At 42.9% G+C, this 27,537-nt stretch overlaps 1 protein-coding gene across 1 annotated transcript in view; it reads left to right on the forward strand.

Moving 5' to 3' along the window:
- Positions 1-318: 318 nt before the first annotated feature.
- ARL8A (ARF like GTPase 8A) overlaps positions 319-27,537 on the forward strand; it is a 41,992-nt gene continuing 14,773 nt past the window's right edge. The window contains exons 1-3 of the mRNA XM_081194579.1: positions 319-1,716; positions 24,896-24,976; positions 26,301-26,374. Of these exons, the coding sequence (XP_081050705.1) occupies positions 1,594-1,716; positions 24,896-24,976; positions 26,301-26,374 (278 nt within the window). The 5' untranslated portion in view covers positions 319-1,593. The remainder of the gene's footprint in view (positions 1,717-24,895; positions 24,977-26,300; positions 26,375-27,537) is intronic.

The raw sequence follows: 27,537 nt of genomic DNA on the forward strand, positions 1-27,537 counted from the left end.
TCAGCTTCACGATCTGTCCTTCCAGTGAGCACTCAGGGCTGATTTCCTTCAGAATGGATAGGTTTGATCTTCTTGCAGTCCATGGGACTCTTGAGAGCTCAGCACCATAATTCAAAAGCATCAATTCTTCAGCGATCAGCCTTCTTTATGGTCCAGCTCTCACTTCCATACATCACTACTGGGAAAACCATAGCTTTAACTATACAGACCTTTGTTGTCAAGGTGATGTCTCTGCTTTTTAAGATGCTTTCTAGGTTTGTCACTGCTTTTCTCCCAAGAAGCAGGTGTCTTTTAATTTTGTGGCTGCTGTCACCATCTGCAGTGATCATGGAACCCAAGAAAGTAAAATCTCTCACTGCCTCCATTTCTTCCCCTTCTGTTTGCCAGGAGGTGATGGGCCCAGTGAATATAAAAAATGGAAAGGCACCACCTGCATTTTCCACCTTCCCACATAAGAGTGGGAAGGCGGGGCACAGAGTCTATGTATAATGGATGGGAAATTAGGAACTATTAGAGGAATACAAAAAATAAAAATAAAAAGGATTTCTAGTTCAGGAAATTCCCACCTCCAGTTTGCTACTGATCCGTAAATTTGACCTAATCGTACTCAGTAAGATGGAAGACATTTCTTTGCTTCTATTCCTTCCCCTGACCTGCTTTCCCCAGACACATCTTCTCAGCCCAGCTCCATCTACAAGTATAAGATCTGGATCATGCCAACTGATGCAGTTTTTTTCCAAAGGCACATGTCAAAACAACAACAGCAACAACAACTGGAGCCAAAGCTGCCATCCCTCTTTAGACTTCTTATAGACTGGATCCAAACTTAAGTCACACTTGGGAGCAAACCCACTGAAACCCCTCCAGTTACATCCCACCTGTCCAATCCTGGCCTCACCCCTGCCTCCAAAGGACTCAGAAAGGATTCTGGGAAAGATTCTGACGCAGTGTCTGTTGCCCCTTGAAGCAAGCTCACAAGGAGCGATGGCGAGGTCGGAGTGCGCGTTACGAGGGAAGGCCTGCAGGCCTTGACAGCACCTTATCTTTCCGGGAACAAAAAAGAGACTGAGCAGGTGGCAGCGAGCTTGTCTTTCATAAAACCTGTTCTGCATTTCTGACTTTTTATCCGGTAGGGGCCTCGGGGTCCGTCCCCGTCCCCTGGGCAGCCGGGAAGCCCCGCTTTAATGGAAACCAGGGAACCCCGCCTCTGGAGGAGAGAACACCACGAAGTCCGCCCCGCTGCGTTCAGTGGGGCTGACTCGCGGGAAACGGAGTGAATAGGATCGCAGCCTCAAGCGTCCCCTGCTAGGCCTCGCCTGCACCGAGTCCTCCCGGCCTGCAGAGGCCGCTGCCGGGTCCCGCGACGGAGGCCGTCGAGAGCCGCCTCTCCGCCCGGCTCAGTCGCTGCGTGACCCCACCCAGGAGCAGCTGAGCGGCCGGAGCCGAGCGTGTGCGCGTCTGCGAGCCGAGCGGAGCCCCGAGGCAGAGCGCGGCGGCGGCGACGGCAGCGGCGGCAAGGCCGGCTCGTTCCGGGGGACAATAAAGAGGCGCCGGGCCTGGTCGGGGAGAGCAGAGGCAGGAGAAAGGAGCAGGATGCTGGCGCTCTTCACCAAGCTGCTGGACTGGTTCCGGGCGCTCTTCTGGAAGGAGGAGATGGAGCTCACCTTGGTGGGGCTGCAGTACTCGGGCAAGACCACCTTCGTCAACGTGATCGCGGTAAGGGGGCCAGCCAGGGCAGGGGCGCTCCCGGCAAGGGCCTCTCCCCGTCGCCGCTTCCTAGTAGGGCCGCCCGGGCAGGATGGAGGCCTCCCTTCCCGAGGCAGGAGGACGCCCCTCCCCAGATCATGTGCATTGAGAAGGGTGGCCTGTCTCCACCCCACCCCTCTGCGGGGGGGGGGGACATTATTAGCAGCCTTCGTTTCTCAGCTACCCTTTGCGGCGCAGAAAGGGCTTTTCCTCCTGTCGTCCTTTTCTCCCCCGTTTAAATGGGGCGGGGAGAGGGAGCGACGGTGTATGCAATGCGGGCAATGCCTCTCAGATTACACTCCCCCCCCCCGCGCCCCTCTCGCCGTTCGCAGTGCGTGTCCTCTTGGCTCCGTTACTTGCTGCTGGCGATGAGGAGGAAGAGGCAGGTCGTCTTGGATCCAATAATAATAACAATCGATCCGGATTTATGCACCCGTGTGCATTCGAATTGGAGCGTCTGTCTCGTGCGGCTTTTGAATCCCTTTCGGGGCGGTGGTGGGAGCCTGGCGGGGGGGGGGGTTGAGCGGAGAATCTACGCTCGAGATGGCTATGAACAAGGCTGGGTCCCTGGTGAGACGAAGGGACGCCGTTCCATCTCCTGTGATGGATGGTAATTTCATCTCCATCTTTCCTGATCAATATGACAATTAGCAGGGTTTCTCTGCGTGGTTTTTTTGTTTTGTTTTGTTTAATTTAGAAAGGAAATTTAAAATTGCGATAGGGTTTTTTGTTAGAGCGTCTCATTGCACAGTCTTAAGAAACCATCTTAGGAAAGCAGCAAGATTTCAGTTTGTGGAGAATTTCCCAAATGGAAAGCCAAGACTTTCTCTCCCCCTCCCACATGCATTCTGCAGTAATGGCTTCAAAGTGTGCATTTAATGAAAGGGGGGGGGGAGGTAGAGGAAAGACATTAGATAGCACATGGAATGGGGAGTATTAGCTGTGGGGAATATTGGTAAGCTATCTTGAGCCTTCTGTCCCAGGGCCTTGAATGGAATTGGCAGAACTGTGAGGTCTGTGCTGTTGGATTTAGTGAGGGGCATTGTTCTAGGTGAGTTTGCGGAACTGGAGTTCTTCCATCTTTTGCTCTTCCTGGAAAGAGGATTGCAGCATGGTTCTGCTCAGAATCACGAGACACCGTCTCTGAATACTAAGCATTTTTGCCTGAACAAGGAAGTGGATGGCAGTGATGAAGGTTACCATAGCCTACTGCCTCTCCCTTCTTTCCATCAGTCTGTCACAAATCCTGGAATCCTTTTGTCATATTTGAGTCTCTGTTCCACTTCATTCCAGCTTTATAATACAGTAATGGGGGGCATGTTTGAGTTTATTGCCTGCTAGCTTTTATTTCTCAGAAGAAATTCCAAATGTTTCACCATTCTCCCCCACTCCATATGTGCTCTTAAAAAGAATGTGTTTGCCTTACTGTAGGTGATTTCTTGTAGGTAATTCTGGAACCCAGGCACATCAAGAGACATTTGGCTTCAGTGCATCTAAATTAAACTTTGTGGTTCAGTATGAATTTGAATATAATATGCACTTTTTAATATGTCTGTCTCTTGCATTCATAATCTTTTGTAACCCTTGAGGAGGGTCTGCAGATGTTGATTCCTAGCCTCTCATTTATGTACTCCTGAATTTTGAATGGCGAAGACATGACAATGCAAACTGGATAATATGCTAAATAGTGAGTCCTGTCTGATGTGTTTGCTCCAGAAGAGATGCGTTATCCTTGACCACTGATTCAGCAGTGTTTTCTGGACAGAGCCATGGAATTGGCATGTGATTTCTCAAGGTTTAAACTGATCCTTGATTTGAAATCTGGACCTTTCACCTTTATTTTTTTAGTATACTCATATTCTTTTTAAAAAATTATTCTGTGCCCAGACCTTAGATAGATAAACAGATCGTTACATTGTTTTATCCCCACAACAACGAATTGTGAATTGAACCAGAAATGGATATCCCTTCTCCAAGCCAAATTGTTTTGATTTGAGAAAGGTAACTTATTTTCATAACAGATGGTCACTGTTGATGATGCCCAGAGGCCTCCCAGTCCTGCAGCTGGGAGGATGTGCATGGAAACCCCCAATTAGGATGTAGCTGCTGCAACATGCTGTGTCAGGTTTCAGGGGCATGAAGAACTATTAAAGTGCAGTTCCTTATGTCCTTCCAGCATTGTCTAGGGATTACAGGAGGGAATCGAATGCAGCCCTGCAAACCTCTCTTGTGTCGACTCTGAATGCCAGTTACTGAGACTCACAAGCGGGTAGAGTGCTATTGTGCTCAGGTTCTGTTTTAGGGGTTCCCATAGGCATCTGGTTGGCTGCTGTGAGAACAGGATGCTGGACTAGATGGGCCACTAGAGTGATCCAGCAGGCTGCTTCTGGTTTCTCATGGCCTTAGGACTCAGCCCAAACAACACCCCTTCTGCTGCTTCACCTCCTCCTTGTGTTTTTTGCCTGGCTGGAAGATAGAGAGGGTATGTATAGAAACTAACCAACGTAGTAAGGTAAAGGTTACATTCATTGCTCTACCCTTTGACCCTGTCCACCACTGGCATGTGTACCCTGGAAAGTTGTCTAGAAGGGAATGGGGCCCTTTGACTGAGGAAGGTTCCTCACTCCTGGATTACAGGAACCATGGAAACTACATTTCCCCATAGTGTCAGCTGGCCTCAAAAGGTTAAAAAAGGTAAAGGTAGATGGGGTGGGTGGGGAGGTGTCAAAAATAAGGACATTTTATCTCCCCCCCCCCCAATTTAAGATCTCCTACATCACTAAGTTGATCCTGGTCCTCCTATATCCCAAGCTGCCAGCACACTACTATAGCATAACCGTTGTGTTACAATACAGTGGGTGAATCACCTTGTTGTTCAAAATTGTTTTGCAGTGACTGCTGATTTCAGTGTTCAGGATGATATAGAACAGGGGCAGGTAGACCTCAGGCTTGTGGGATCTTCTCTGTTTAAGCAGAACTCTCAGATCTACTGACAAGAGCCAGGTACATGATAATGGGTGGGTGGAAGCATACCCTTGGAATTTTTGTTTTCAGTAGCAGAACTTACTGAGCTTACGGGCCTATCACACAAGGGTCCACTCCTGTTTCTCCACCTCGTGCCAGCTTTCTTCATCTTTTCACTCTAATTTAGAAGAAGAAAGGTTTCTGTGTTGCTAAACAGTTGGAGAGTCAGATTCCTTGCTGATCTACCCCAAATCATTCATAGATCTATCAGTAGATCCCAACCTACCTTCTGCCCACTGCTAAGACAGAACAGGGCATATGCTGAGGAAATCTTCACCAGTCTCTGGTTACAGCTGGAGCCTTTTTAAGTTGAAGGTGGGAGAGAGATGAGTAAGCAGGCAGCCAGCACACTGAGAGGCCTACCACTCTCTTCAGCCTTACTTTTGTGTCAGACTTAAAGAGTCGTCCTGGAGTATACATTTATTCCCAGCTGCCTTTGTCTCTCTCTCTCCCACTCCAGTCTTTTACCATGCTGTTTCTTTTGCCTGTAGAAACCTCTATACAGTATCTTTCTTTCCAAACTCTTTCCCCCATTTTTATCTGGCTAATGCAGGGCCTTTCTTTTTGTGTCCCATAAAGCACCTAGCATATAATGTTCAGCATGGCTAAATAAATGATTAGCAGCAGTAAAAAGATCCTGTTTCAAGATGTTTATTGACAGCTGATGCGTAGTAAGCACTGCAGAACAGGGATTGCTTGATGATTGCTCTGTTCACATGTTGTGAAATCTCATGCCCTTGGAGTGATGCACCAATTCTGTGCTGAAGACTGTGAATCTTAAGCCACTCATCAAGCAAGGAATGTGCTAAGTAGGTTGCCTTAGACATGCCTCCAACTTGCTGCCTCGGTCTCCCCACCCCCTCCTGTAATATGTGAATAAAACTGGTCTTCCTTACAGGATTGTTGTAGGATTTACTGACATAGCTCTTATGGATAACACATATGAAGTTATTTTTCTTTTTGGCTTGCCCTTCCTCAGTTGGGAATCAATATTAGAGGTCTTTTATTAATGAATTTCCTGGTTACATAGTGGCTGCAGACACACCATACATTTAGAGCTAATGACCGTCCTCCAAGAATCCCAGGAACTAGTGTACTGCCGACAGAGCTACAGTTCTCAGCACCCTCAACATGGTACAGTTCCTAGGATTTTGGGGGTGAAATCATGTGCTTTAAATGTATGGGGTGCATGCAGCCAACAATTCTAGAAGATGAGAGGTTTATTTCATTGTATTTGACAGAAACAATGACACTCAGTTGTTGATGTTAGTAGTCTGAATGGACTGGTCATGTTAGCAGTGGTACACTTGTATTCTGTTGCAGCATTCATTCTTGTTAACAGCCATCTCAAGTAAAGCTACCAACTTGAGAAAGAGACAGTGTCCTTGGGCACGTTATGTCATTCCTAAAAGACTTCATCAATGTGTTAACTGTGGTTCTGTATGGCTTTAGGAATGTCTTATGGCTACATAAAGCTCCTTTAAATATACATGGTTGCTCTGCAAGAGCTTGTGTGAAGTGGAAAATAAGGCTGCATCAGATCATCCACATAAGCACTTTTGGAAGGAGGGAGGTCACTTGTGAGAATGTATTGTATTATATGGCAACGTAATTGAAAGCACATTACTTGCTGAGGATAATATTTTCTGTGGTGTAATGCCATGCCTGAAGCAGTCATTACAGAGTGTTGTTGAAATTTTAAAAAATGTGAACAGTAGAACATTTTGTGCACTTCAATAAAAGGATTTATTAGGTGCTTTTTGTAATATAGCTAGATGGTACTTTAGACAGGTATGATAAGGTTACCCTGTCTCTTTAAAAATATGTAAACAAACCAGTTCTGAGATAGACAACAGATGAATGCTCCTCTTCTCCGTAAGTCAGGTTTTGCTGTTTTAGTGTCTGATGTCATTCTGTTTGTTCCTTACTTGTCCAGAGTCCTCCGGGAAAGCAGGCTGGGCAAATGTCTAATAAATAACTACTTCCGGAGGGTGAAAAAAGGTAACATTTCAGCCTAATCTTGTGTGTAATCACTGCACAAAAACACACCTGATTGTACAAATGTAAAAAAGAAGAAGAAATCCCTCCTCTGACTTGGTGCAGGCCTTTTGACCTGGGGCTGGGCAGGAATCCAACACCCTGAACGTGAAGTCGCCATATAGGCCTTGTCAGAAGCTTCACCTGATATATTGTTAATGGTTTCATGCAAGATATGTGGAGTTTGCTGGTGAAAGGTGGGCAGTGATCACTGTCATCAGGTTGTTTCTGTATAATGTGTGTAGGATTACAGCATTTATTTTATTTTTTTAATCACATTTATATAATGGCTTTCCTCCTGGGAGCTCAAGGCAGCATAATTTGCTTTTCAGCTTCACAACAACCCTGTGAGGTAAGTTAAACTGAGGGCCATAGGTCTTGAGTCTTCTTTCTCTAGCCCTCTAACCTAGTATGCTATACTGGCTTTCACACTGGCAAAAAACCCAAAGAATGATAAAGGGATGTTGCGTAGTAAATAAGAGGAAGTGGAAGAGACAAGGAGTTAGGGGTCATGGTTGTTAGAGAACAACATATGACAGATGAAATAGAGGAGGGACCTTGTTGGAAGGATTAGCGGGGTCATCTAACTTACTGCTGTTGCTGGTGTGCTGCATGGCAATGGACTTGGGGAATAGCAGAGCATGATTGATGTGCAACTTTCAATATATTCAAGGGGGGGGGTCAAAGGATAACAGAAAGAAGTGGATTGGTGCAGCCTAGCTTGGTGGCCTACCTTTGTTTTGAGTTCCATGACTTCCAAATCTGGCAGTTCTTGGCAGACTTTATAATTATTGCAGGATTCATCCTGGTAGACCTGAAGCCAGAGTGAAGCAAAGAGGAATAAGGGTACACATTTGCCCTGTTGAAAAGCAGTTTTAAGAGGTTGGTGTTAGTATATGCTAGGCAGGCTGTAACCCAGAACTGGTATCCATGACCCTCCAGCTAGTAAGCTAGTAGGCATGTTTGAAGTGGGGGAAATCTGAAAATTGGTTTCAGATTCCTGCTCAGTTGATGGTCCACTCCTATTCCTTCTTCCTAATCTACCTCACACAATTGCAGGGGTGAAGCTAAAGTGGGATAACTCCACCCTCCCCCTTGTGCCATGTATGCTATTCTGAGTTCACTGGGAAAACAGTCTGATTCCATTCTTGTATTTGGAACCATGGGAAGCAAAATCTGCAGTAGAAAGAGACACGCATCCCATCTGTTCCTCTGTTGTTTGATGGAAAGACCCAAAACAATCTTTTCAAATAACTGTTGAGGACCGGTGGCTGACTACCCACCAGCTGTGCCTCTCACCTTTTGCTACATGTCCGTCCTCTCGCTGCTGCTGTCTGCTGGGCTATCCATTAGCCTGTGTTCTGGATTCACAATGTGGGGGTGGCAGTGCAAATGCCCTACACTGTGTTAATAGACAACACAGCCCTGTCTTAAGGACAACTTCAACCTCCTTGTCTGCACCCTCTGAAAGGGGCAGTTGGCCAGATGGAGAGTAATTGCCCTACAGGCAAATGCCAAATTTCATGGGAAATGTTTTTGACTTTTTATTGTTAGTTTTATTACCTTTGTTAACATGTTACCAGTTTTAAAAGTTTTTAATAATAATAATAGTAACGCTCCAAAAAACATTTGAGGAAACTGTATCTCTTAAATATGATTGTGCTAGATAAAACATTTGCCTGTTGTTGGAAGCTTGCAGTTAATCTGTGGAACGTCTTAACTCAGTTACGTTCTAGAACTCATATTAAGGCTAGGATGTGTCGCTTGGAAAGTAGGAATATATAGTGTAAGATCTCATCTAAAGGGAGAGAGGTAAACACACACAGGGTTGTCATTAAGGCATGCTGCTCAGCAAATTGTAAAAGGTTAGAAGATTAGAAAACTGGGGTTTTAAAAAATGAAAAGGGACTTCCGGAAATTCCTTCCATGATAGAGCATGAAATTCCGTATGTGCAACTTGGATATAGTATCCTGAAAGAAGGAACTGGATAGGTTTTTTTGCAGAGAGTTGAAGGGGAAATATTCTGTATTGTGGTCACTTAGATTTGGTCACAGTTTTGAAGAAAATTGGAAGTGACTCTAGTGTGCTATACTTTGTAAACCTTCGCAGTTATGTAGTACGGAATGATTTTGACATTATTATGCAAGCCATGACTGTTTCCTTGCCTGAACTATCTTGCCACAGATTCTTGCTGGTGCCTTCAGGTGAAAGGCAGAAAATGTGCCCCTCCTTCTATTACTAGAGATTCCATCCCAGAGGAAGAATGCTGTGCAGGGAGAGCAGTCTTATAATTCTCTTTTCTTGTGTAAGGGGGGAAGCCACGTGGGTAAGCTGTGTGGGTTTGCCCTTTGTATCCTAGAAAAGAGTGGTGCAGATATTCTCAGTGTTAAAAAAAACATGCCACATGCCTATCTGGGCTGCCTACACTGTCTTGTGACGATAGTCCAGCAAGGAAAAATCAAAAGCAGGGTGAGAGACCATAGGGAGCTGGTGGCAGTGGGAGGAGAAGTAGTGTTAGAGGAGGGGTGGACAGTTTAGCTGCTCTTAGTTGCTTGCAACGCTCTTATGTTATATTGCAAAATATGCATTAAACTTAATAGCAAAGAATTGTTGACACAACCATTGTGTCAAGAGATTTTAGAGCCTGCAGTACCTAAAAAAACACCAAACCTCAGCATAGCTTTTGCACATGCACAACCTCATGAAACTGCTGTGGGAGTGGAGTTGCCTGGTTTTCCCCAGAGTGTTTCTATCCATCAGAGGGAGAATGACTCCCAGAGAAGCATCACATTATTTCAGAGAACATATGCCGTCTTCTGGGGAAGGGAGAATGTTGAATGTATCCCTCAACAGAAAATGGCCATATTCACATGCCTAGCCTTTAAAACCTGCAGTAAGAAAGGAGGAAACTTGGTACATAAAGCACACACAGAGCTGTAAAGTTAGCCCCTAAATCTCTCCCCTTTTTTCTGAAGGTTCTCCTGTGGCTCCTATCTTCAATGGGATTGCCAACTTTTGGTGGCTACAGCTCCTTCTTTACATGTAACAACTAGTTCATATTTTAAAAGGATTAAGAGATTAGAAATAAAGATTACCAGGTTTTTTTTCCTGATGAGGCTGCTGTGTGTCTCATGGGGTTGCCAACTTTTACTGGTGGCTGCTTCTCAACCTGTAACAGCCAGCTCATTGGGTGACATTAGCAGGGGGATTTGTGGTTCTCATGGCCTACAATTACCCAGGCTTACTTTTATGCATTGGTTCGTTGTTAGAATCCCTGCCATGAATTTTCCAGTTAGTCGACAAGCCTAGCTTTTAAAGGTTTAATATAAAAAGTGGAAATTCAGCAGGTAAAGCACATATAGAACCACACAGGCGGCCCCTAAATCTCCTGCCCCTTTATTCTGAAGATGTCCTATGCCTTTCAAAGTTGTCTATCAGTAATCCAGTCATTGTGCACCCCAGAAATGTTTTCCCCTTCCCTCAATGCCTCTCAGTTTTTACACATTTCCTGTGGTCTCTTCTGCCCATCTCTTTTCACACCTAACCACTTAACTGAACTTTAAGCACTTCAAGGCTGAAGCCTGGTTTGTGAGTACTTTGATCTCTTCCCTCCACCCCCATTCTTTTTTGTTTCACACAACCACACACTGTCATTTTCAAATCAGCATCTCTGACACTCTCTCTCATTTCACCCGGCACTCCAATCAACAGCCCCCCCCCCACAGAACCTTCTCCATATCAGGTTCATACTGGGGGTGGGTGGGTGGGGATCGCACACTTACGAAACTGCATTGAGTAATATTGGCCACCAAAATGCCCTTTTTAATAAAAACTGCAAACATGTTACACAACTCATGAATAATGGCAGATACCAAGTAGACCTTTGCCTTGACCTAACACAACAGTTTCCCTAAAGACACAGTTCAAACAAACAAACCCTCCTCATCAAAGTCTATAGAAGGAAAACACACACCACTTACCAGCTTGCCAAAGTCTCTTACTAAATGAACTCGCTTCGAATAAGCAATTTCTTACCATTTCTACTCCAAATTCAGCATGTAAAGGTAAAGGTACCCCTGCCCATACGGGCCAGTCGTGACCGACTCTGGGGTTGCGTGCTCATCTCGCTTAAGAGGCCGGGAGCTAGCGCTGTCCGAAGACACTTCCGGGTCACGTGGCCCGCGTGACGAAGCTGCTCTGGCGAGCCAGCGCAGCGCACGGAAACGCCGTTTACCTTCCCGCTATAAAGCGGTACCTATTTATCTACTTGCACTTAGGGGTGCTTTCAAACTGCTAGGTGGGCAGGAGCTGGGACCGAACGATGGGAGCTCACCCCGCCGCGGGGATTCGAACCACCGGCCATACGATCGGCAAGTCCTAGGCACTGAGGTTTTACCCACAGCGCCACCCGCGTGAGCCGCCCTCAAACCTATTTTTCCTATACACTGTTAAATATCAAATCATTCTGTTGAACCATTTCCTAATTATGAGCTATAGAACCCACACCCCCTTTTTTTTTTACCTACTCTGCTGTTGTAATCCTTGCTTATTAACAAACAAATCTGTGCTGCTGTACAGTCATGAAACATAGAGATAAACATCAAAGAAATCAGCAACTCACACAAAGCAGTTTCTAGCTCAGTCCATGCACCAGTGTGTAGATATCTTAAAATGTAGGTCAAGTAAGTGAGTACAGTCAGCGTGTGTGTGTGTGTTTAGCAGCACATCTGCTTTAATGCTGGCAGCAATATGACTTCACTTGTTCCTATTCCCATAAGTTTTGATAGAGTTGTATCTGAAGATTTGGGTTCTTTTCCCTTTTTTGCATTTGAGGAGATACAGAAGACACTTTCAATTCTCTGCAGTCCTTCCTCCCTCCCCAACCTGCAGTGAATTACAGAGCAGCGCTTTCTTTGTAAGGCCCTCTATCTCAAGCTTGTCCTTGGCTCACAGTTTTCTGCAGTTATGATAGATCAAAGCAGCTGCGTTACCATAGCAGATTAGGTGCTCGTTGTTGGTTCTGTTACATTTCAATGTTATTTTCATCTTCTCTCAAGGAAAATCTTATTTGTTTCTTGTGATTTACATTATCAACTATCAGAAGGAGATCTGTTTAGGATGCTAACTGTGTATGTCCATCATAAAGCTGTGCTGCAAGTCTGCTGTGACCTGAGATTTCGGTATCAAGGTTCTCCTAATAACAGCATTTGAAGGATCCTATCACCTTTGACATGTGTCCAAAATACTGGATGCTTCCAGCAACATATATTTGTAATTTTAGCAGAAGGTTATTGACAGCAGACTGACACAAGTCAGATAGGGGTGTGTGTGTCCACATTTGCGAACATAAAAAAAATGCAAATCCCTTAACATACAGGACTCAGAAATCATTGCTGCCAAAGAATTTGATTCAGGCTTGGGCATGAATTGCACCTAAAATCTAATATTGTCTGCTAATCCCCTCTCCCCCCCCCCCCAAGTGTCATACTGTTACAAGAAGTGACCATTTTAGGTGCATCCAATGGACGTGCAATTACCGACAAACGGGTCCTTTTGGACACAGAAAGAAAGCAAAAATAGGGCAGAACCAGGGCTGGGTGGAACGGGACAGGAGGCACTCAGGGGCCGGTAACGGTGGTTGCCTCCTGTACAAGTATTTTTCCAGCACTGTAAATCTCTAGCCTACCAAGGCTGGATGAAGCTCCTGGCAACTGAATATGCGTGAATCAAGAAATCTCTAGATGAAAATTTACTGCAACCCATCAAAGCCTTCATTTGACAGTCCTGATGAGGAAAAGTGGTCTCATTCAACAAGCTTTCTAATCTTTATCCCAACTAGTATCTGTCTTGAAATTGACTTGACTTGATGTATGTCCTGTTGTGTTAAATTGTTTTTATACTTATAGTTGTTTTTTATTGTTCTTATATAGGCCATTGTTTTAACTGTTTTTCTATATGTAGCTGGTTTATGTATGTCACCGTATTGTGAATCACCTCTGAGTGCTTCATGGGAAGCAATTCATAAATTAAATAAATAATAATAGCCTAGATCCACGTTTCTCCAAACTATTGGAACTCCCAGCTATCGAGGCAAGTGATCAGAGTTGTAAGCCAAAACATCGTGAGGGCACCAGATTGGGGAAGGCTGGTGTAGATGGATTACATAGGCCTAAAAATACATAAACAATTCACTTTCGAGGATAAACCTGAAACATCTGGCATGTTCCTGCCCTATTGCAAAGGTAGCGAATACTAGAGGTTCCTGTCACCTGCCGAGCCCTTGAAGGCTGCCCTTGTTTATGTGCATGCTTTCCTGTTGCCGTAATAGGATGCAGTTATAATCACTGGCCTTGCAGATGGCAATAGTAGCTGCTTGAACAGAAGCAGGGTCCTGAAAATACACGGAATAGATTTTATAGGAGACAATTTATTGGCCCTTCGGTGAAAATCTGTGTCTCATTAGACAGTAGCTATTTGGTGTCAGCCACTTTTTCCTTGCTGCACCGCTTCAATTTTCAGCTATAACCATGTGCTCTGTCTAGACTGCATTTCCCGGGAGACTCTAAACCTGGCTGGCTAGCCAGTCCAAAATGTAAACTCCCTTGGAGAGCTGTGTACTGGGGGCAACAGATATTTGCAGAACTGGGGCATCAGCCCATGCATAGGGGCTTCCCTTGCAACCTCAGCTTGTGGGTATCGGAGTGGGACTACCCTAAGCGTAACATATCAGGGAGGAGCAAGCAGAGCTCTACTGCTTCAAAATGTGTTTGCATTTTATGTTGGCAAAATCATTGAGATGTAGTATGGGGATTTACATGAGGGCAACAAAAGAGACTTATACTAGAGACTAGAAGGATGAATACCCTCAATCATTACACAATGTTCTGAGGATGGCTAGAATAATAGACTTGAAGAATTGGAAGGAACCCTGAGGGTCATCCAGTCCAACTCCCTGTGATGCAGGAATCTCAACTAAATCATACATATAGCCACAACTGAACATATTTCGTATAGACATCAACTTTGTGCAGACATTTGGAGAGCTTTATATTAACTTACATGTTTAACTTAAGATGAATGTACTGATGGCTACTGTATTCAGACTGCAAACCAGTGGTGGGTTTTTTGTTACTGTATTGTTTATATTTATATTTTATTTTATTCTTTTTTTCTTCATTAAATCTGCAAAAAAAAAAAAAATAAATTGAAAATGTGTGTACCCTACCTGACAACAGTGCATGAATAGGAGCCCAAGTGTACTGAATACTTTTTATCTTTTTTTAAAAAAATAATAAATTTTCAGTTTTCCATCTTACAATAAACATTTTGCATACTGTTAGATATCCCACAACTTCTCTCCTCTCTCCTTGGTTCATTTTATTTATCTTTCATTCCTGCATATTTTGCAGTAACCATTTTAGTTAGTTCTGCAGCTAAAATCCTATGTTCATTTTTCACATGGTCTAGTCCTCATCTGAAGACCTCAAAAAACCAAGCCATACTTCCCTGCCCACCCCTCCAAATATTCTTATGAGGTTCCCTTCTCCAGTCTTCAAAGAGTGGCTGGAAGTGGGGAGGCAGAAAAAGCTCCTCCTTTTCTTCTAACAGTGGCAGATTTAATCTGAAATCGTAAGATCAGTACTATGTCCAGAGCTCAGAAACTGCTCGCAAACTGTCACAAAACGCCCCTATAACAATGGGAGTTTCAAATACTGCAACTAACAGGCCCTATGTTGGAATACTTGGAATAAGGCAACTTCATAGGCACCGACTCCATGGGGCTTGAGGGGGCCCGAGCCCCCTCAAAAAATCGTTTGGGGGGGCTCCGCCCCCCCAATAATCTCCGGCGCCCCTCCAGCAGAGCGCCATCGTCGCCCCTCCCCCAGCCCAAAATGCACAGGGTCGGGCTGCATGCCTCCTGCCCTCCCTCCCGAGCAAAAGCTCCACCCAATTTCCTGATTAATAGGCGCAGCACGCTCTCCCCTATTCGCTCACGAGGAGGCGGCGCCACTTTATCTGCATATTCATGAGCTTATTTATTATTCATGAGCTTTCCCGGGCCCCCCAATATTTTTTATAAGTCCACGTCCCTGGGCAACTTGATAGACAAACACCCTAGAGCTTATTCTTGCTCTTCATTTTGGGACTTGGAGAAAAGGTTATTAGGTTCTGTTCTAGAGTACATATTTTAAATTGACAAGTATCACGCTGGAAATGCATGTGCCCTGCAGACATGACAAATGGCATGTATGTTCTTTACTGTGGCATTCACATTCATACAAAGCACAAAAGCTAGAGTTGTCTCAGTGACACAAGGTTTTTGCAAACTTAACAATGCTTATTTGTTACCTAGCACCACTTTTGCATTCTCTTCATATCCAGTGCAACTTTATCCAGATGAGAGTGCATTTTCATTACTCTGGAAAGATTTCCAGCAGTTCCCTCTGCTTTTGTAGTTGTCTTGGGAATTGCCTAAAGTGCATGCTATAGACTCCCATTTAAGAATCGCTGGGCTAACATATTAGATTGGAAAGCTTGGATTCAACTCGGTGATTATAAATGGACTTGCAGAGAGGCAAGTCTACCTCTGAACTGTGCTTCTTGCCTATAGATTGAAAATGATACTGACTTGCCTTACAGGATTGTTGTCAGAATAAATGAGAAAAGGCCGAGGGACGAGATCATTGCATTATGGTTGTGGCAGGCGCCATAGGCTGTAAATCTAAAGGCACACCATTTTAGCATATCTGGCACCTCATTAATTGCAGCTTTCCAAATTTTGCGTGACTTTGAGAAGGTACTTCATGTGCTGCCTAGGACTGTCTAGCCAAGGAATACCCTATGGTAGTGGCTTGAATTTTGTTATAATGGGTCTCTGTAAGTTGAAGGAAGAGGAGACAGCTCAACTGCACTTACCTGGGGGCAAATTTAAATGTGCACTTATCTCCACATCTGGAGGCAACATTAAAAGGAGTTTTATGAGGGAGATGGAGAAACAGGTAAAATACCGGTTCCAATTTAATTACTTGATGTAAGAAGCACCAACTACTATTGACTTTTGGCCACCTTTCTGATCTTGATCCCTCAAAATCAGGTTGTGTGTGCTGGCAAAGGCTGAAATAATCTCAACAACTGCTTGTATCTCTCTTGGAATGCTGTTCTGATATGTTGAATGTTGCGACTTTAGATTTATAGTATGCTGTAGGATTTTGTGTGTGTGTACTGTTACCCCAGAGTTACGTGCAATTTCTCTCCCTCTCTCTTGTAATATTAATACCTGTGGTCATCCAAGAAAGTTAAATGGTGGGAGATTCAGGACAGACAAGATGGATTACTCCTTCACACAGTGCATAGTTTCTGCAATGTGTAGAGATGGCCACCAACTTGGATGGCTTTCAAAGGGATTGGGCGTGGAGGACAAAGCTAGCAATGTTTGCATGCCATAATGGCTATATATTGTCTCCAATATCAGAGATAGTATATAGGGAAGTGCTGCCATGCTCATTCCCTGCTTGTAGGTTTCCCATTGCTTGCAAACTGCAAAAACAGAACGCTGGACTAGATAGGTCTTCAGTCTGAACCAGCAGGAGGGTTCTAACTTAGTTAGAACTTTAATAATGAGCTTTGAATGCTCTTGAAATCAGACTGTAGTTCCAGTTTCATTCTGACTGCACATTAAAGGCCATATGAAGTCAAAACTGTCACAACTTTAATGCCTCCTGTTTTATTTGAAATCAAAGCTCCATCTTCTCTTAATTTGTGAACTCTCTTTAATTAGTGCACATTGAAGTTGCCATGATAGATCACTACTATCCTTGAATAAACCAGATACCGTTGTCTGCTTGATATTTCCTGCAGACAACAATATCTCTACCTATTAGAGCAATATGAATGCAACACGGCTAAGTTTAGAGGGCTTGTGAGAGGGGGGATGATTGCTTAGATCAGGCACATCCAACAGGTAGATCATGATCTACCAGTAGATCACTGGCAGATCACTGGCACCCCCCCAAAGAAGCTCAAAAACTTTGGCTCCTCTTTGAAAAGCTCAACGACTTTGACCTGAACCCAGTTTTTAACTCTGTAAGTAGATCGCAGTCTCTTGGGAGTTGGCCATCCCTGGCTTAGATGAAACCATTTTCCTCTTGGTAAAAAGATTTGCACACTTCATGGAATAAATGTGTAAAATATGTATCTCATATAGAAAATCAGTCTTGTATTAATGTGTGAGTTTTGTGAAAAATCTGATTACAATAGAAAAAGGGCAAGTGTGTTGGTGGCAGCTGGTGAACTTTGCTGGGGCGTTTTGGTTTATGCGAACTTCAGAGCTTCTGCGTTGAAGCAGCAGGGAGATGATAAGGGTGTGTGACTGTAGTTCAGTGATAGTGCATGCTTTACATAGACAGGCCTGTTGCTTAATTTCTAAAAAGAGAGTTAACAGCTGCCTAGAGAAGCCTAACGTTTTCTTCTTAAGAATGTAAGAAGATAGGCTGTGTGTTTGCTCCGTAGGCACAGGAAGAGAGGTACTCTACATTGCACATAAGCACATTATTTTACGTATTCCTGTTCAGCTAAAATATCTTGGGGCTGCTTCATATGTTTTTAGCATGAGCTTGCTTACTATTTGCATGTGACTATTTTTGCTGTTGTGATCAGTCATCACTTTCTCTTGTTTTCTTCAACACATGAGCACTCAGTGCTGCATGATTACCCCTCAGGGCATGTCCTCATGCTTGCTTTAAAGCTCCTTTGTGACTTTTTTAAAGTAAGTCTGTTGTGCTCTGTTAAGACATATTCAAATTTATATGTGTTCGTGGTACTTAATTCTTTCCATGCATACCCCTTGTGGTTAAGAGCAGGGCAAAGTAAACACGGTCTGTTGCATTCGAGTTAAAAGCCTATCTCTCCCTTGTAAAACTTTTTCTTTTCCATGTGTTTGCATCCTATTCTAAACGTGGTTCTTCAAAATTTTGGTGGAATGGTGCTCTTGTGTGCACTAGTGCTGGGCTGGTTTTCAACATTGTGATATATCAGCAGCTAAGCATTGCAATATACTGATATATCACCATGTCTGAAAGGATGGAGCTATGTAAAAAGATTGGCTGGTTTCACAATTTTCCCACTTCATTGTTTTTGCACAACACACACACACACACACACACACACACACACACAATGATTTCATGATATATTGCCAGGTCATTAGTATCATGATACAGACTTCAAACCGGTTTTGGATGATTATATTGATGTATCATCCAGCCCTAGTGTGCACAAAATGCTAGGAACCCAGTTTGCTTCACTGATTTCAGCATGCACATTCACAATCCCTTTTTATGCTATATACTGTAGTTCTAAAGTCTTAACTTTCTCAGCTTTGGTTCATGTGTGTAAACTATTTCTAGCTTCAGAAAATCCTATTTTAAAACAACAACACTATGTTTAAGCAAAAATAAAGAGGGACTATTGGGAAAGAAGGAAGTATTGGGACCAGTAGCTACACTCATACAGAATCGGAGCTCTTCACCTGTATTATTTTCAGAAATAGATGTAACATTGTAAAGTTTGAGGGAAACTTATTAAACACATCATAAAAGTACACCCAAAGTAGTGGTCTATTTTGTAGATGATGTCCAACATGTTTTGACCATGATATGAAGATGATTGTTGTCCCAAACCTTTGGGTAGAATATACCAAAAGCATCTCTAAAGAATATAAAAGGTAAAGGTACCCCTGATGGTTAGGTCCGGTCGCGGACGACTCTGGGGTTGCGGCGCTCATCTTGCTCTATAGGCTGAGGGAGCCAGCATTTGTCTGCAGACAGTTTTTCCAGGTCATGTGGCCAGCATGACTAAGCTGCTTTTGGCGAACCAGAGCAGCACACGGAAACACTGTTTACCTTCCCACTGGAGCAGTACCTATTTATCTACTTGCACTTTGATGTGCTTTTGAACTGCTAGGTGGGCAGGAGCAGGGACCGAGCAACGGGAGCTCACCCCGTCGCGGGGATTCAAACCACCAACCTTCCGATCGGCAAGTCCTAGGCTCTGTGGTTTAGACCACAGCAACACCTGTGGTTGAAACTTGTGCATTCTTCACAAAATAAATTGCCACTTTCAGGCATCAGCTTAAGGCCTGCCTCTTACAGTATGTTTTAGTGTGAGTTTGTTTAATGTTGTGCATCTCCTTCCAAATGAACTGACCTGCCTATGCTGTGGGGATAAGAGGTCATATTTGTTAAAGCATTTGGAGAATGGGGCTAATTTGGTTCTGCATTGTTTAGCATTAAACCTATAGAACAAAAATCTACACCAGAGACTGAGAGTGACTTAGGCATCATTCCTGTGCCTCAGGGACTCCTGGGAACCGTAGTTTTGTGAGGGAAGATAAGGATTTAAGAATTATCACAGACTACCTTCTCCAGAATCCTTGGGGTGGGAGTGGGGAACCACTAACAGATGAGAATAGTCTAAGCAGGTAGTGTCTCTTAAGGCTGGGATTTCTTCCAGATTAAAATTCTAGAAGGGGATATCTTTGTTGGAGTTCACAAGGCCTTTTTTTTTTCAAAAACAGCCACCCTTTCACACAGTGTGCGCTCCCTTCCAATCACACTTGCTATTCTGAATTGTGCTGCCCAGTATTTGTAGGCCTTTATTGCTTTTTTAAAAGCCTTGGCTTATGAAAACATTGGCAAGTGTTTCTTCAAAGACGTATAATCTTTCCTTAGCATAGTTTTGCTTCTTTTGTTTCAGCTACTTGTGTGCAGTATGAAGCTGTGCACCACAGTGGGTTTTTTTCATATGTTTTGTGCTTTCCGTTTTTGTAGGAAATGCCTTTTATATTTTTAGGGGTGCCAAATGCTCAGTGGTGTGCTTGAACTGAGTGTGACTCAGCAGGTTGCGATGAATTTGTCAAACGAGATTGGCCTGATCTCATTTATCCAATAAGGATGACCAATTATGAGCGCATGCACTCAAACTGAGCACATCTCTGTTGGGTAATGCATATTAACCATGTAAAGAAAAAAGGCCCTGTGTTTTTCCCTTATCCCTGACACTGCACTTTACTTAGAAATTAGTTGCCATGCTCTTAAACATAGCTACCATTTGTCATTTGAACTGTGAATTATTCTGCATTGATATTCAAAAGGTGGACAGGGTTTTTTGTGATCCAGGCATCATTATTAATCTTTACTATCTTGCATGTCAGCTGAAGTTCAAACCGTTGCTTAGGGTGCAGAAACAATCCTGAACTATTAGACAGGGAAGTTGATGGACATAATACTTTTACACAAACGTACACCCACACCCACCCCAGGAAGCCACTGGAAAGTTTAAGAACTGAACCTTACTAATTCAAGTATTGAGTCAGTGTCAGTTTCACAAAATACTATATAAAGATTATAAAGATTTGAGACCAGATGGACACTTTCGTATCAGAAAGATTTGGTTCCCATAATAGTTATCTGAAAATATTGCCCCTTTCTTAACTAAATAGGAGGTGGCAGATTTTCAGGAACCCTCCCCTGGGAGATCTGAAAAGCACTCAAAGGATCCTTTTCCAGACTGGCTGGAGCCATGAATAGAGCAGTCTTAGGGGATAGAGGTGCACAACAGCATTGTGTTGCTGGTCTCACTGGTTCTATTAATAAGCAAGTTGTCAATCTTTTTTTAAATATATATGTACATATCCAAATATGGGAGAGTTGCAGAAGTCTACAAGTGGGTTTTTGTAAACAAAGACCTGTTTTCCCAAATGAAAAATATGAAGAAGTTCTTGAGCAAAGGGGTATTGGGTCAAGTTAGATAATTTGTTAGATAAATTATATTTCTATCTCACTTTTCAGCCAACATTGGCTCCCAAAGTGGTTTACAACTACTAAAATCCATCACAAAATTCACTGATTTGACAGATTGTCTAACAGCAGTAATAATTGAATTCTGAACAATCCTTCAATAGACTAACTAGCACTCAAAATAACTTCAAGAGGATAAAGATAAAGAGGAGCGGCAAATCTGGATACCCAGTTGTACTCCGTAGCTATCATGGAATGAACTGGGTTCCAGTACTCTTGCTACATTTGTAGCTGAAAACAAAGACTGCTTAATCGGCAAGCTAAAAGAAGTTGTTGTTGTGCAGCGTTTCTGCTATCAAGCAGCGTTTCTGCTATCTGTATGATAGTCTGCATACAGAACAAATTGCTCCAGATTTCAACAGGCGCTTCTTGGCAAAACAGTAAAGTTGCTCTGTGCAAGTATGAGTTGTTTCAAAACAAATGCTTGGGTCTTTTTTGCTTTTTAGTCATATGAGAGCACCATGACCTCTGGCTCTAAGCCTTGTGTGTCACAATAAATTGAGGGAGGAAGAATACCCCGAAAGTTGTATTGATAAAAGTGTGGCTTTTATTTTTCATTTATGCAGTTTATTCACTACCCTACTGTTGAGTGTGATCTCAGGGTGGGTAATAGCAATTTTTAAAACAAAATAAAAACCAACAAAACACGGTATGGTAAATGAAAACAGGGAGATTACAAAGCAGTACATCACCCATCTGTCCCAATGCAAGCCCTGTAGGATCATACTAGAAACTCTGGAAAATGGATAATATTGGTGCCAGCCAAGCCTTAGGAAAATGTTATTCCAAAACCAGGGTGTAAGTGCTGAGGTTACCCTCTGGCATGTCACAGGTTCACTGACCTCATTCAGAGATGGTGTAACCAACAGGGTGGACAGTATGGAGAGAGGGACTTCTTCAGGGAATTGGGTTTAGAGCCTTATACATCAAATCCAGCACCTTGAATTGGGCTCAGTGGTGAAAAGGTAGCCACTGCAGATCTTTAAGTATGGATGTAATGTGGTCCCATACAGAAAATCTGGCAGAACTCTGGCAGCTGAGCCTTTTGCATTTTAAATTGCATTTTAACCTGTATTTTAAATTGTATTTTTTTCTTTTTCTTTTTTCTTATTATGTTTTTACTGGAATTTTATTGGTGTTAGCCGCCCTGAGCCCAGCTCTGGCTGGGGAGGGCGGGGTATAAATTATTATTATTATTATTATTATTATTATTATTATTATTATTATTATTATTATTATTATTTGAACCAGCTGCAGTCTCCAAACTGTCTTCAAGGATAGCTCCACATACGTTAGCCCCAAATGGAGTTTACTAGAGCGTGGTTGTCACTCTTTTAACAGCTCTGTGAAACTGTGACTTGGTCACTGTCCATCCTCTGATCCAATAGATCCTTCATCTGTTCTGTGAAGCCATTCTGAGTGCCCAGTGAGTAGAATAGTATGCTTCAAATAATAAATGGGTTGGTTTTCTTATGAATTCCAGTTGCTAGGAATTGTGAACAGGAGACTGCTGTTGTGCTGATGTCCTATTTGTGGGCTTACCATAGGCATCTGGTTGGCTATTGTGAAAACATGGTTTTGGACTAGATGGGCCTTTGGTCTGAAGCAGTGGGCAGGCCAAGGTTTCTGTTTACCTGTGGAGTCACACTTCTTTGAGGCTTTAAAACCAAACGTTCACCTCAGTATCTGCAAAGCCTCTTGTGTTACCCATAACTCTAAATGACTTGTTCATCTCTTTGTTCTGGAATCTCAACATACACTGTGTGCATATTGAAATTGGACTCCACCTGCAATTTTCCAGGTAATTTTGATAGCCTATTTCACAAGTGCTATAGACCAGGGAAACAGAATGCTTGAGCTCATCCCACCAATGACCTTTTGGCCCAAGGACTGGAGTAGCATGGTTTGTTAAAACCCAGGTGAAATTTGTACTGGTTGGCCTTTTTTTTGAAGCTTGTTGTTTTCGAGCAGTCTGTTATTTTCTCGACAAGTATCAGGTTATGCCTTTTGAAATGGAACGCTGGGAGAATAAGCACAAAATCTTTGTGAAGAGTCTCGGAACCTTGGAAGATTTGCTGATGTGTCATATCTTGAGAAGCTGATGGCTAAAAGCACTCAGTTTTTCTAATCAGAGAGTTAACATAAATTCATTGCTGACAGTTAGATATGAGCTGGAGACTCGCAGCCTCGTAAAACTTTGGAGGCCAGATTAAAAGCAAGAGAAGTTTAAGAATGTTAGTAATCTTAAAACCGTAAATCACTGAAAGAAAGCAGCAGTGGGCTGAACTCTGCTGACAGACATATTAATTTCTAAGGTCTTGTGACATTGAGAAATCTAATGTTGCAACTCATTGTACGTAGGACAGATAATTCCTTTCCACGGGGCAGATGTTGCCATTCCCTTTTCTGCTTCCTCTGCTCTAAGTTTGTCAACCTTAAATAAAGTGTTCTTGCTGGGAGCGGGGGTGGGTTATGTCTGAACTGGACGCCTTCATTGCCATTTTGTCCCTTAATGTTTCATTGAGGTTCACACACTTCCTGTACATATTTATGTGCTTCCTATAGGAATTGCAAGTGTTTAGTTTTGTGTTTATGTGCAACATACTGTGAGCACACTTGCTGTTTGTTTAGAAAGCTTTCTTTTAATAAACAGGTAAAATTTGAAATTTGGGTGTTAAAAATGAACAGACCAGAATATATATAATAGACCTTTTTGACTCAGCAAGTGCTGAAGAATTGCTCAATGGGTATGTGAAAGTTAATTCCCTGCAGGCACTTTGGCTGGAGCAAAGCACAGAGTACTATACTGCAGTTATTATAGAAATGTAAGCCAACAGAACAAAATTGAGGAAAAAAGGGTAAAAATATGCTGGCTCAGGGTTTCTGCTCTCTGAACAAAGCAAGTCTGTCAAAAGTGAAAGTTCTTATTCCTTGTTGGCTCTTAATTCATGTCCTGTGTTCCAGTTCATGCAAGTTGTGTTCCCAGGGAGCTTGTCAGACGTTGCATTAAGTTGTCTTATAGGCTGTGTCTCAGCAGAAGCCAAATATGGAATGGGCCGTGGGGACCAAATTAATTGACATGCAGATAACTGTACGGCCAAGGTGGCAAGCTTCCATTATTGCTACTTGCGTTCTTAGCATAAAGAACACCTCTCATTAAAGTAACTTTATTCAACCCTTGAGTATCATTCTTTTTATTTTTTCTTCTAAAAAACATTGCCAGCAGCACTCTCATTTCCCATGTCCTTTCATAGTATAACCTGAGTATTGGCTCTGTCTGTTAATAAGGTTATTTCTCCTGAAATACATCTCACCTTCCCTGTCACTTATCTTTATACAATGAAGGAGAGGAAGAAAACCTTGCACAAAATAGAGAAATTATACGTTCTCTGCACCCACCCACCCTTGATTTGTTTCAGCACTTCCAATCTATAAGATGCTTCATGTTGTCCTGGTCCATGCAGTCAACAGGACTGATGTGTCTGTGTGTCCTGCACATTTTGTTTCCAGTGCTTGCCATCGAAAGGTTATCTGCCTCCTCATAAATTCTCTCAACCTTCATCAGCAGAGAAACAGTTTGATTACAGACATGTTGAAACACTGCCTATTAACAACAAAGCTGTTTTTAAAAATAAAAATTGAAAAAAATCCTGCGCTCTCTTCCAAATATTGCCCCCAAGGCAGCACTAAAGCCCCATAAAGGCAAACTGTAATCTATCTGGCAAGTGTCAACCCCAAATGCTCAAGCAAAAAGAATAGTGTTTACCTGGTGCCTAAATGTAAACAAAGTAGGCACTTGGTGAATGGGTATTCCAGTGAATACCTGACATATAACAGCTGATTACTACCAGTGAAGCATATGGTTGTGTAGAACCAACCATGGTTTATTCAGTGGTAGCCAGGAGGGTGTTACTTAAGAGGCTTTGCCTCTGGTTTCTTTCCCTCCCCACCACCTCCAAAATATTTGGAATCTTACATGATGAAAGGCAGTTTAGAAATACTGCAATATTTTCTGATATTAACCCTCAGTACTTGAGGGTTACTTCTGGTATATTATTCAAAGTGCTCAAAATGTGTGATGCTAAATAGGTACTTCTTTCGCTCTAGGAATGAACACATCTCATCGCTTTTTCTTCTCTCAGGGGAGCTTGATTAGCCAAGGTGGAACGCGGTAGACAGAAACAGCCAAGCCTTCCATATGAAAGACTGATCTATTTTTATTTCGTTCTAGTCGGGGCAGTTCAATGAAGATATGATCCCAACAGTGGGCTTCAATATGAGGAAGATCACCAAGGGAAATGTTACTATAAAGGTAAGATGCAGTATGTCTTGGGCAAGTGTGCTCCTAGATTTGCAACATAGTGCTGCGGGCAAGCTTGGGGGTTTCAGGAAGCACTGGCAGATCGACAGGGTTGAATTAACACCAGCTTTTTAAAACTATGCTGTTCCATAACACCAAACTGGTTTCTGGGTGCCAAGCTGAGCCAACCCTTTTCTAGAGGACTCTAGGGATGCTCTGATAAGTTTTTCTTAAAATTGGTTCAATGTTCAAATTATTGGGGAATTTAGTTTGCGGAGAGAGAAGGCCCACCTCCCTCACCTGCAGTTTTTAGACTAAAAGTTTAACTCAGACTGAATGGTGCTGGAATGGAGTTTATGAATTTATTTTATTGATGGTGCCCTGTTTTCCAACACAATTTGAGCACTAAATTGATTACTGCTTCTGGTTGTAATATTTTATTCACTTTTTATATGATGTGTTTATTTTTTTAATTTTTATAACTCTTTATAAATCACTCTTAAATCAGAAGATTGCTTATAGATACATATGAGGACAAAATATAGAAGTGTTTGTTTGTTTAATTTGTATACTACTCTTCATCTGAGAGTAGCAAGGCAGTATACAATATATCACAGGGTGGTTTACAATATAAGTTAAGGTTATTCTGGGGTGTCTTCTAGTCAAAACTGTGGATGTGAATTTCTGGGTGGTCTTTCTCTCACTATTGCTAGATACCCTATTGTTTTTGTGTATTATTTGAATAATTAGCTCTGCTCCTGTTAGAGAGAGGAGTAGGTGTTTGGTGGGGATCCTAAAAGGAATTGCCTAAGCAGAGTAGTGGCAGTAGAGTGTGTCTGGTTAAATGCAGGATTTCTAAATATATCAGTAGACTGTTCGCCTCCTTCAGTTCCATTTATGTGTTTTGACCGGGAAAACATTGCAAATATTATTTAATTAGTTTGGATATCAGTTCCATCACTCAAGAGTTTTGTGGAGCTAATCCTAGTAAATTTTAATTCATCATAATACTGTAATTTGAATACTTGGGTTCTTTACAGTATTTGCAAGTGTGAGAGTGTGAGAATGCTTTTGTGAAGTGGCCATTGTTGTACCACTGTTGCTCAGAAACCCAAGGCTCTTTGAAATCTTCTGGTAGCGCTTCAGATGGCTTCCTTAATAATAAAGAGTGTGGGCTGTGGAGAGACTGGATGACCATGCATAAAATGAAGACATGGGAAAGTGTAGAGCAGGCAGTGGGGCCAAGTATGTGCGAGTCAAAGAGAATGCTTGGGCTTGCAAATTCTCACATCGTAGTCCTCACCCATATTTTAACTTGCTGCTTCTTTCCCCACAGCTCTGGGATATTGGGGGCCAGCCTCGTTTTCGTAGCATGTGGGAGCGGTACTGCCGTGGAGTCAGCGCCATAGTGTAAGTATTCCATGCCTCAATTCTCAGTCTGTCACCAAGCTCTGAGATTGCTGTGTGCTACTCTCAAGACAAGTCCTAGGCTTCCTCTGAACACTGGAGCCGTGTGGTGGTGGTGGGATCAAATCAGTCCAATAAACTCAGGCAAAGATGATAAACCCTGAGGCTTCTTTGTTCCACAGGACATATCCACTGTCTCTTGGATCACATTTGGAACTGTAAAGAGATTCTTACCTACCTTACAGGTGTGGCTTCACTTCTAAGCACAGGCTGGGATCCTTTATATCAGGCCCGAGAACCTGTGGCTCTCCAGATGTTGTTGAACTACAACTCCATAAATCCATTCTTTATTTCTTATAGAATGTCACAATGACTCCATTGGATCCTACCTGCCTTTGAACCATAAGTGAGTGCCCCTGCTCTGAGGGTTACTGCACACACAAATAACCACTGGATGGCTGCACTTAAGCTACACTGTACCAAATAAAGTTGCAAATAAAGCACCGCTTCTGCATCAGGCCACTTTTGACACACAAAGGGTTGCTTGTGGAGTCTGATTAACTGCATGGAAGGCAGCAGGAGGAGGCAGGTTCTTCAGGCAGCCGTTCAGTTCAAACCCTCACTGTCAGTAGGCTGTGGGGCAGGGCCTTTTATTGACAGCTGCAGACTTCTGTGCTGTCTCTGAAAGATCTCAGTGTCCTTGGCTGACTCTTCAGTTCCTGCTGGTGCTGCTTTTTGTGAAACCCTCTTTATTCCTTTGAGTACCTGGTACGGGTGGACGGAATAACCTTCAGCCATTCTGCTGCTCTCCTCTCTTGGGCTGAAATAGAGCAAGACAAAGTATTTCTGTAGCGCCTCTGCCAAATGGCCGTGCTACACCTGATTATAAGTACGCCTTTTAAAAACGAGCCAATTCTGTTTTGAAGAATAGCACCTTCAGGGAGTGAAGAGCAGCCAGGTGGAGGGCATTTTTTGGTAGGAAACTGGCACAAGACTCTGATTTGGAGATTGCCTGGTGAGTGACTGGAGAGGATTGAATTTCCAGTGGTCAGGGAATGTGGCTTCAGTGCCTTGTATTGTTTCTTCCTTTCCCTGTGTCTACTAGAGGTAGAGAGAGGTTGGAAAAACAACCAAATTCATTAATTCTAACATTTATTCAAGCCATA

Source organism: Podarcis bocagei, assembly GCF_964188305.1.
Source record: "Podarcis bocagei genome assembly, chromosome: 5".
Lineage (NCBI taxonomy): Eukaryota > Metazoa > Chordata > Lepidosauria > Squamata > Lacertidae > Podarcis > Podarcis bocagei.